The following is a 12,409-nucleotide window of genomic DNA, read 5'->3' on the forward strand; positions in this document are numbered from 1 at the left end:
TTTTATTTATTACATGGTCATTTAGTGTGTGTGTGTGTGTGTGTGTGTGTGTGTGTGTGTGTGTGTGTGTGTTGTGTGTGTGTGTGTGAGTGTGTGAGTGTGTGTGTGTGTGTGTGTGTGATGTGTGTGAGTGTGTGTGTGAGTGTGTGAGTGTGTGTGTGTGTGTGTGTGTGTGTGTGTGAGAGGGGGGAGGTTGTTTTTATTGCTAATATTCTGTAAAGCACTTTGTGTTACATTGTTTGTATGAAAAGTGCTGTACAAATAAAGCCTGATAGATAGATAGATAGATAGATAGATAGATAGATAGATAGATAGATAGATAGATAGATAGATTGACTGATTAATTGATAGATTAATTGATTAATTGATTGATTGACCAAAGTGCTGTAATAATATGCGTTAACTGTCTCATGATCGGAGACAGATGAAGACATGTGGGTTTTAAAGTTAGACTTAAAGAGATGGAGTCTCCATACCTGCAGCATATCCCAGCATGCACTGGGTGATGTAATGTAATATTCTGTTATAACCTGCGATAAAGTCCCCCCCCCACCCCCCCTCTCCTGGAGGATGAAGAGAAAGCTGCTGCACATGAAGAAGAATAGAAGAGAGAGAGATGATAGAGAGAGAAGAAGAAGCATCAGAGGGGGGATTAGGAGTATTTAGAGGAGGGCCTCCAGGGATCTAATAATACTGACACTCACACACTGAAACCAGAGATTATCTGAGGAATTTAAAGCATATTCTCCTGGAAAAGGAGAAACAGCTGATTTCTCTCATTTTCCCTCTTTAGATTCTTTGTTTTATTCAGACTAAAGGGATTCTTACTGAGATTTTTAAAGGTTTCCTGTCAGAGTGTAAAAACATCTGGACAACATCACAATGTCAATCAGGTTTAACAACATAAAGAAGATATAAAGAAAAAAAACTGAATAAAAGAATAAATAAACATAAACAAACAGGCAAAATAATTCAGATTCTGGCTCAATACATTTTTTAAATAAGTGCACTTACACTTTGCATTGTTTGAGTTTTATAGGGCAGATGAAGCCGTGAAAATCTTACTTTATATGTATACATACAGTATATATATACACAGTATATATATATATATATATATGCTGCTCCTCTAAACTGAATCTACTGACTGTAGATCAGAACCTCACCCACCTCTAATAAGCTGAGCTGTCACTTTAATGTTTAATAAAGGCTCATTGTCTTATCATGACAAGGATGTAACTCTGTTTCCCTCTTTTCTTTTTCATGAAGGAGGAATTAAAGAAGTGAATTTGGAGGATCCCTTCAGGGCCCCTGGGGGCCACACATTCAGCCTCAGGGGCCATTACACCGGATGTTTTTCCATCCTGCAGGACTCAGAACAGCAGAACCTCTCCACTACCAGAGACTGAAATCCATTATGGATGATACTAATGCAGCATCAGTAGGGGGGGTGGGGGGGTGGGGGGGTGGGGGGGGGTGTTATTTATACTGATAAAAAAAAAACTGGGAAAATGATCCTGGAAAAAAAGGTCTCTTGCCTTTCAGGGTTTCCGTAGAAACGACATAACTCTGTGAAAGTTAAACTGTAATTAAACGTATGAGTGAAAGTGGATCGGGTCCTTCTCAGACATGTTGGCGGCCTCCTGTTCACTGACTGATAATAAACTGCATGTGATTCAACACCGTCTGTATTTCCTCATGATCACAACCAGATCACCTGCAGAAGTCACTTACTATCAGGAAACCTGTTTTTATGGAAACATTTGTTCTTTGAAAAATACACCTGAACTGACTTCTGGCTCTAATTGTGACCTGACTCAACCAAAGACCCAGGTATTGATTTGTTCAGATCAGATGTGTTTGATCAGATCAGTCGTCGGGTCAGTGACTGAACTAAAAGCTAAAGAACCTGCTGCGGCTCGTTCAGTGTCTTCCTCAGGTCTCATGGTTTCACCAGAGCAAGCTTTTCCCATAAGCCCCGTGGGCAAGTGAGAGTCAGCAGGCTGTGAGAGGGATCCTGACCCGAGGACCGGGGGGGGCCTCAGGTGCATGAGCGGGAGATGATGTGAGGAGAGACGCCATCAGCTGATCTGAGTCTGTTGATGTGTGATAGAAAAAATAAAAGCAATAAGAGAAAATATCCTGTCGGACTGAAATCAAAGAGGCAGTGTGAGATGTGAACGTCTTTGATGTTGAGTTTTCCCTCATCGAGCTGCTGAGACACTCCGGGGCTTCTGGGAAGACGCCGTGGTTTTTACTTCGTTGTGTCTCTTCCGCCAAACATCACAATGGAGCTGAGGATGAAGGTTTTGATTTGGAGCCTGGAAGGCGGGAAGATGGCGAGGACGCTCATCACTCATGTTTTTTATAATCCTCTAAATATTAACTGTGTGCTGGGAGAGTCATGGTTAGTACTTCCTGTCCAATCAAGGAGCGAGTCCATCCCACTGACTTCCATTAGTATCAGCCCGTCCCAGAGTTGACTCTGGCTAGTGAATGTAGAAGCAGGTATGTTTGTCCTCACAGAGCCACCGTAGTCTCCTCCGGTCTGAACCTGAGTGAGACCGCTGAGAGAAAACAGACCTGAGTCTGACTGAACAGAGCACACAGTGACTGCAGCTGTCATCAGCAGGCACCTGGACACACCTGGACACACCTGGACACACCTGGACACACCTGTCCCCATGCAGAGCCTTTAACACATTAAACTGAACCATGTGACCCTTTTTCTTCCTGCTTAGGTCACATGATGACAGAAAGCCATGGGATACAGATGAAAGCTCTGAGGACTGTGGACTGTCCCACACACCTGCTGCTGTCACCTGCCAGTTTAGATTTTCTATTTCAATAAAAATATAGATCTTAAAGTGATTTGCTGACGTGGAGTTATACTTTGGAACTTCCTGTCAGAACCTTTCCGAAAGAAAGAGAACTTTCTTGTGCTTTTATTTTGTAGGCAAAAACCACTAAAGAGGAAGTGATTCTGAGGGTAACTGTTGCTGCCATGACGGACGGACGGGGGGGGGGGGGGGGGGGGGGCTGTGATTGCTGGGTAGTGATGGTGACCACTGGTGCAGAGGATCATAGTGATCACATGGATGACCACTATGACCACCTGGTTCTGGAAGGACCAGATCCGGATCCTGAACTCAGAGCGTCTATACCTCCAACATGTTGGCGTGTTCACAGCTGATATCCTGCTAAAGATCATTCAGCAGCAGGTGAAGAGATTCAGACACAAACAGGAACTGGAAGAGTGACTCAAGAAGAAGTTAGTTCATGTTAAAGACTAAAGAACACAGGTAGATATTCAGGTGTCATGAACACAGGTAGATATTCAGGTGTCATGAGACTAAATGTGTCTGATTTAAAAACTGTTACAGCTGCCGTCTGAATTAAATCCCACAGCTGTTGTTTCACATCTCTTCTCTATGAGCAGGAAACTCATTAAAGTGAACTGTGCCTCCACTCCAGGATGTTAGCCGTGAAGCTAACACCATCATCTGAACACCTGACCCCTCAAAGGTTAAAGACGTCTATCCACCTCTGTTCAAACAGCTGATCTAACTCCTCCAACATGGCCGCCAGAGGGAGAACTCCTACAGTTTCCTGTCTTGTCATTGGTCCTTACCGTGATGGCGGGTCCGGCGAAGGCCAGGCTGAGCAGCATCAGCAGGGGGATGACCTCGTGGTTGGGGTCGATGTAGGGCAGGCTCAGACTGCGGTCGTGGCAGGTGAAGCCGGACTTCACCGGCTTGAAGACGTCCGTCCACTCCAGGAAGTACAGACTGACCACGGACGACACCAGGATGGGCAGCTGATGACGGAGAGGAGAGACGAAGGTGTGAAGGGTCAGAGCGGTGAGCGGCTGAGGCAGACGCAGCTTTAACAGATTGTCAATGAATAAATAAATAGATAAACAGGCAGTGAACGCTGCAAATGTCCCATCAGCCCACGGTTCAATGAACAAGCTAATTCGATTTGATAATGAGGACGGAGGCGAGGAAAACAGTTTTCATGACCTGGGGGTCGGGGGGTGGGGGGTGGAGGGGTGAAGGTGATGGAGGTCGGCGTGTGGAACTAACTGCTCTTATAAACATAGACTTCTCCGGCTGATCTCAGCTCAGATCTGGTGACTTCAGGGACCCCGTCTCTGAGCTCTGAGCTGCTGCATGTTACTGCAGGATGTCCAGTCCTGTCAGCAGCACTGAGCCCACACTGACTGTTCTCCCTCAGACTCCTGGAGCTGCCACACTCACAGGTACCGGGGAGGAAAACTAAAGGCTTCACTCTTATTATACATTTTCAGAACCATTCTGACCCTAACCCACCTAAATAAATAATCTGCTCATACAGCTGCAGATCTGTTTGGATACTTGAAACGAAGAAGAGATGGAAACTCAGACACCGACACACCAGCACTCAGCCGTTCTGTTGTGACAGAATATTTCCCAGCAGCCCCCGGGGCTCTGTGGTGTCCCATTAAAGAGCACCACGCAGGAGCGAGGTGCGTGTGTCGGCAGACAGCTGATGTGTAACTGAAGGCGGTAAAGTTTGGACTGCAGTCTGATTCTTGGGTGGGAGTAGAACGAGGCCTCCAGCATCACGAGCTTCATCATGCAGCTTAATGCCCTGATTCACTGCTGCACAGGCGCCGCTGCTAATGCTAATGCTAAGTAGAGCAGTGTGATGGAGGAGGGCCCCGCTGGGAGCCCAACAAAGGGGGATCTCTTCAAGTCAACACACACACACACACACACACACACACACACACACACACAAGTGTACAAGTGTAAGGAAGTGCACAGAGAGCCTCTGTTTGCACTTCCTTCTCTTTGTGTGTCGCACATTTCTGCCAGAGGTCACTCACTCACTCACTCACTCACTCACTCACTCACTCACTCACTCTTTCCCTCCGTCCTCACAGAGAGAGAGGTTTCGTCTGGCTCTGGACCAATCAGGAATGAGGACATGTGGAGAGACGGAGAGACAGGACTGAGACAGGTAGAAAGAAGAATTAGCAAACCAAAGACTGCAGGTGTGAGTAACAACGTCCTGTATCAGCATCTGTAATCATGATTCTCTTCTCAGGGGGAGGACACACCTCCCCCTGCTCATTCTGCTGAACTCTGTTTAACACCAGCGTTTAATCATATTTATCTTTTATTCTTATTTTAATTCATTTCATCTTTTACTGTGTGTTGGTGTCCTCGAGTGCCTTGAACGGTGCCTATAAATAAAAGTATTATTAATATTATTGTTATGAATGGTTTGGATCATACAGGAACAAAACAGAAGCTCATTAATATACATCCACTCTGATCAAGGTGTGCTGCAACTAACTTAAGGTCTGATGATGCTGCTGCTCTGTATCTAGGCAACGCAGCATCTCCTAAAGGGTTTCACAGTTTCTACCTTTCAGACTTGAGAGTTCAGAGATCTTCACCTACAGCTGCGTCACGTGATCTAGAGATTCAGCGTCTCGCCTATTTTTCACGTGTGACGTGTCTCACAGCAAAAACAGAGAGAAGACCTGATGATGTCATAGTGACATCACACCAGCAACATGACATAAAGCTGACACCTTCACTACAGTTTCAGTGTCTAGTCTGAATCTGAATGTGACACAGACATGAAGAAATATAAATATGTTTTTTAACCATTGAGACATTTAATTTTCTGTCAAAAATAAATCAGAAGTGAATTATAATGAAAAGAAATCGTGTTACTCTGCAGCAGGTCAGTGATGCTAGCCGCCACGCGCACACACACACACACACACACAACACACACACACACACACACACACACACACACACACACACACACACACACACACAGCCAGTGTGTTCCTGGAGTAAGTTTCTTTGCATGTCACTGTCACTGAGTGCGTGTTAATGAGGAACAGTGTGAATCTACAGACAGGAACTTATCGTTTGTTGTGGCCCGTGACCAACAGTCCATATTCACACGGCGGCCATTTTCCTCTGATGTCACGCTGAGGGTGGGGGCCTCTGGTTGAGGAGAAATGGTTGGAAAACGTATTTACTTCATCGTCACTCGACCAAACTGATGAGGTTTCAGGTTCAGCTGCTGATCGATCAGGAGGCGGAGACGTGACAACGATCACCTGCTGCACAACAGAACCACACTGTCCTCTCCCTGACTGAGTTTCAGCTTCCCACCCCGAGCCTGACCTCAGAGGGAAATGGTAAAGTAAAGTCTGGACAGGAAGTGTGGCACACACCCAGTGCTGCCTGGATGTTGATGGTGAGAGAACGATTATCTTATAAACTGCTGCCTCCATCCAAACAGCTGCAAACTAAATGTGAACGGAGCGAAAAAGCTACAGGAAGGTCTGTAACCTGCACACAGCCACACAACAACACAACAACACAACAACACAACAACACAACAACACAACAGCACACAACAACACACAACACACAGCCACACAACAACACAACACACACACACAACACACAAAACACAACAACACAACAACACAACAACACAACCACACAACAACACAACAACACAACAGCACAACAACACAACAACACAACAACACAACAACACAGCCACACAACAACACAACAACACAACAACACAACAACACAACAACACAACAGCACACAACAACACAACAACACAACAACACAACAGCACACAACAACAACACAACAGCACAACAACACAACAACACAACAGCACAACAACACAACACACAACACACAACACACAACAACAACAAACAACAACACAACAACACAACAACACAACAACACAACAGCACAACAACACAACAGCACAACAACACAACAACACAACAGCACAACAACACAACAACACAACAGCACAACAACACAACAACACAACAACACAACAGCACAACAACACAACAGCACAACAACACAACAACACACAGCACAACAACACAACAACAACAACACAACACAACAACACAACAGCACAACAAACAACACACAACAGCACAACACACAACAACACAACAGCACAACAACACAACAACAAACAACACAACAGCACAACAACACAACAGCACAACAACACACAACACAACAGCACAACAACACAACAACACAACAGCACAACAGCACAACAGCACAACAACACAACAACACAACAACACAACAACACAACAGCACACAACACAACAACACAGCCACACAACAACACACAGCACAACAACAACAACACAACAACACACAACACAACACAACAGCACAACAACACAACAGCACAACAACACAACAGCACAACAGCACAACAACACAACAGCACAACAACACAACAGCACAACAACACAACAACACAACAACACAACAACACAACAACACAACAGCACAACAACACAGCCACACAACAACACAGCCACACAACAACACAACAACACAACAACACAACAACACAACAGCACAACAACACAACAGCACAACAACACAACAACACAACAGCACAACAACACAACAACACAACAACACAACAACACAACAACACAACAGCACAACAACACAGCCACACAACAACACAGCCACACAACAACACAACAACACAACAACACAACAACACAACAACACAACAGCACAACAACACAACAACACAACAGCACAACAACACAACAACACAACAGCACAACAACACAACAACACAACAACACAGCCACACAACAACACAACAACACAACAACACAACAACACAACAGCACAACAACACAACAGCACAACAACACAACAGCACAACAGCACAACAACACAACAGCACAACAACACAACAGCACAACAACACAACAACACAACAACACAACAACACAACAACACAACAGCACAACAACACAGCCACACAACAACACAGCCACACAACAACACAACAACACAACAACACAACAACACAACAGCACAACACACAACAGCACACAACAACACAACAACACAACAGCACAACAACACAACAACACAACAACACAACAGCACAACAACACAACAGCACAACAACACAACAACACAACAACACAACAACACAACAGCACAACAACACATCACATGATCAGTGTCAGCGAGCAGCAGAGGGAGGAGGAGGAGAGATCAAACGTTTGGATTGTGATTGTTCCTTTAAAGAAGCTCCTAAGCCGCTTTAAACTGGATCATGAAGCAACACGTCAACAGGAAGCATCTCTGCATCCCACTTGTGCCATATTGAAGCCATCCCCTGCAGCCCCCCCCCCCCCCCCCCCCCCCCCCCCCCCCCCGTCAGGTCTGCTTTCTTGGCAGCCTCCCTCACCTCCATCTCTCATCCAGCAGCCCGGCTCATGGAGATGAGATATGTAGGTCAGTGGTGTCAGCGCTCGCTCTGCTCATGCTCCTGGAGGAATATCTCCTCACGTCACGCTGCAGTTCTGCAGGAGAGTCTGTGTTCTCCTCCATCTCTGATTTATTCAGGACAGCAGCAGCTAACTTCATCTGATACGCTTCAGTGTCTATACATGCGCCTGCGTTTCCTTTCATTTGATGCTGAGTCGAGTCATTTCATGGTAAAGCTGCAGGATTTATACGTGTGCAGCTCAGATCACAGGGAACAACTTTTAACCATCAGTGGATTTCTTAGAGGAAAGTAGAAGCACCTCCTTGTGGTCGTATCCCTCCTCCGCTCAGACTAGTTCCAGGTCACTTCCTGTTTATCCAGAATCAGAGGAAATATCAACCATCTGTGTGAAGTTTGGTCATGATTGCTGTGACGTCTTGAGTTATAGCTAAAAAGTGTTTTGGGAGGTCATTGTGACCTTGACCTTTGAACTTTAGCCACCAAAATCTGACCAGTTCATCCTTGATTCCAAATGAATGTTTGTGCCAAATTCGAAGAAGTTCCTTCCCGGTGTTGCCGAGATATCGTGTCCAGGAGAAAGAGACGCACAGACAACCTGAAAACATGTGGCCGCCGCTCTGACTGTCGCCGACACGGAGGAATAACCATCTGCACGAGACTGTTTCCTGTTCCTGCAGTTTGTGTCGCTCCAACACACATCAACAGTTGTTGTCCAGATAGTTGAAGCCAAAGACAACACGTGCGCAGGTGCACGAGGAAACGCTGCTGGAGTAATGACGTCAGCGACTCGTACTTCACACTGTAATGACACAGGTGGAGCTCATTCATGCTTCAGAACCCCATGAATTATAATGAGTCCACGACCTTTGTTCTACTTTCAGGACAAACTTTATTTTCAGCTGCGTCATGTTCAGGTTGAATGATGAGTATCATCTTGGCCCGTGTTCCTTCACCGAGCCGTTGGAGCCGGATCTGATTCTGTGCGTGTTTAAACTGGGAGAAGTGTTCGGCCTCCTGCCACACGGCGCTCCAATGAAACTTTCCTCCGCCGGCTCCCCGGTGTTCCTGGCGGCCCCTCAGTGATTACAGAGAACAGAGAGCGGTGAAGATACAGAGCACTTTGAATAATACATGTGTAAAAATGGAAAGCAGGTTCCAGTGGGCTTTGGCTGGCAGTTATTTCTGGTGGGTGCCGGGCCAACAGTCATGGAGCTCTCGGAGAATCGACGTGAACTCTGCCAACTCATGGAGATGATTTGGATGAAACAACGTGGAAGTGGCAGGAAGCTGCTTCTACCGGTGCTAAAGAAGTTCATTATGATCTTGCATTATTTAAAACTGCTCTTGGCGACTTGGTACGACCCTGTCTCCTAGAAACGACACTGGCACACAGATAAACTGCAGGTGTGTTCATTTACATATTTGGAAAATCAGAGACAACGTGTTTGTTTTCCACCAGAATGAAATACATGTGTAAATACACATTTATCCATTGTATTTCTGCCAGTTTTAGTTATGACCTGCATGTTCTATGTTGCTGCCTCGTGTAAAGCACTTTGTACCGTGGGTTTAGAAAAGCAGCAGTAATCCTGTACGCACTGAGGCAGCGGGCAGCCGGTTCTTATGTGTGTGCTATGAAATGTAGTCCTGCACCACTGCAGAGAAGTGCTCTATAAATAAAGATTACTCTCATTATTATTATTATTATTATTGTTGTTATTATATATGCCAACTTCTCTTGCCAAAAATGGAAGTATTTGATATTGAAGTGGAGCTTTGATGCTCAGAGAGAAGCACGCAGGGCTGACGCTGACTCTGAGAGGCTGATGTTCAGCACTGGTTTCTTGTCTGTCTTCATGTGCTGCAGAGAAGGTGTCTCTGACTGACTCTCTGTTGTTGCTGCCGGGACTTTCTACTGTTTGACTTGAGTAAGTGCCGGTGAGGAGAGGATGAGCTGAAGGCTCACAGAGCAAACAGAGCAGTCGGAGCAGAGAGAAATCACGGAGCAGGATGTCGTATTATTCCTTACAGTGTGTTTCTGTGAACAGCCGTCCTCTGGGAGGGTTCAGCTCCAGAGATGCTCCATTGCCCTACATCTGCTAACACTCAGCCTGTCTCTTTCTCTTTGTTCCACCTCCATCCCCTCTGTTCCTGTCAAAGACTCTGTGACACACATTGTACTGTTCTCTCTCACCGTCGGCCTCTTCTCTTTCATGCCGACTCGACCTCTGACAGAGTCCTCCCTCTGTTTGTCCGCCTCTCCCCGGGTCATCGGATACGACGCTGATATGATGCGTGATGTTTTTGGATTGAGGCGGCAAATAAAAAGCTTCACAAAAGCTGCGCGGCGTCTTTCAAGATCAGCGTTCGCCTCCAGATTTGATCCTGGAAAAGCTTTAATAGCTTCAGCCGGTTCAGACACAGACAGGACCAGTTCATATGATGACATCACTCTCTGCCTCCTCAGACTGCAGATTATGTTTCTGTCTTATTAGCTTTGAATGTGTTTGGTTCATTTTCTTTTACCGTCTCTAAATCTCTGACCTGGACAGTTTAAAGACTTTTAATTGAAAAAGACTAAAACAAAAAGCGTTATAACGTCGGGTCGGTGCTGAAACCGACTGATGGAAGAAATACATGAAGTCAATGACCAACCTTTACTTACAGCTTCATTTATACTTTTACTCCAGTCAAACCATGACCATGATGTTCTGACTCCACAGGGGCCAAAGGTCCAGACACACGTCACATGACCATCACCTACACTGAGCATGTGCGAGCCGCTGTAAACAGGAAGTAGATTGTCTCCACTGTGCCGGACAGAGTACAGGTGAGTGGTTTCATTAACTCACATTACAGGAAGTGCTGTGCACCACCCTTCCTCACTCACTTACAGGTCACAACAGCTAGCTCCTCGTTCCAGCTCTCTGTTAGTCACAGGTACGTCCCTTCTCCCCCTCCCTCCTCTAACCTCATCCGGCCCGTGTATGGGCCGTCAAAGGTTCTGGAGTGTTCTGATGGAGTCGACGCTGAAACGTTTGTCAATAGAAACAGACTGAACCTCTTTAGATCGGCTGGAGTCTTTACAATACAGATATTCTGTTTGTTTTACACTCACCATAAGCACATAAATATGATTTATTAATATCTACCAGCGTCCCAGCTGAGCGTGGCTGTCTACCTTTTACGACTCTACAAAATGGCGGCCTCCCTGTAAATTTCACTTTCAAATTCTTGTAGATTTGACTTCTGGGGCGTCGGGGGAAGACGGCGTCGGGGGAAGACGGCCTGGGCTGCGAGTTTGTACGAGAGGTGTGATATAAATAAAGTTGAGTTGAGTTAAATTACACAAACACTGAGCTGCTACATTAGACCATCTGCCTGGGACTCAACACTTTATATATATCATGATCAGTAAATGTAAATGTAATTCAGTCTCTGCGTTTGTCAGGAAACAGTTCAATATAGAATCAGAGTGATAACAGTGAGTATCTGCAGGACGCAGTAGATCCCTGGTCACTCCTGTAGAATAATGAGACACAGAAATAGAGAGACTGAATTATGCACACGGATAAAAACGCTTACTGTGTTCTATTCTATTCTATTCTATTCTATTCTTGCTGTAATCTATTATTCAGAGGAGAGACTTTGACCTTTCCCCTGTAGTTCAGCACATTCTGTGATGAGTTTGTTTCCTGGAGCAAAAATAAATAAGATTCCTCTCTAAGACGACAGAGACTCATCAGAGTGTTTCTTAATTCATCTGTGATGAAACATTAAATCATCATCATCATCATCTCCTCATTCACCTCAGTCATTGATATTAGAAACAGACTCCTGCATTAACATCCCTCTAGAAGCTCCACAGAGCGATGTCAGATCTGAGATGTTCCTGGGAGGGAATCGACAACTGGATTGATAAACTGACTGATAAACAGAATCGATAATGGCATTGGAATCAATAAAATCCTATCAGTTTCCCTCCCTGGATGTAACTGAGCCAATGAAAATAGGTCAAGAACGTACCTGAGAAGGTGTGTTTTAGACTGTAGTACATACGCTGTCA

General features: G+C 45.3%; 1 protein-coding gene across 1 annotated transcript in view; it reads right to left on the bottom strand.

Annotated features, from left to right (window-relative positions):
* The window catches only part of LOC130161382 (phospholipid phosphatase-related protein type 4), a 35,129-nt gene that overhangs the window by 16,813 nt on the left and 5,907 nt on the right, over window positions 1-12,409 (bottom strand). Inside the window, exon 2 of the mRNA XM_056364645.1 lies at window positions 3,632-3,817. Within this exon, the coding sequence (XP_056220620.1) occupies window positions 3,632-3,817 (186 nt within the window). The remainder of the gene's footprint in view (window positions 1-3,631; window positions 3,818-12,409) is intronic.

This window comes from Seriola aureovittata, chromosome 20 (genome assembly GCF_021018895.1).
Source record: "Seriola aureovittata isolate HTS-2021-v1 ecotype China chromosome 20, ASM2101889v1, whole genome shotgun sequence".
Classification (NCBI taxonomy): domain Eukaryota; kingdom Metazoa; phylum Chordata; class Actinopteri; order Carangiformes; family Carangidae; genus Seriola; species Seriola aureovittata.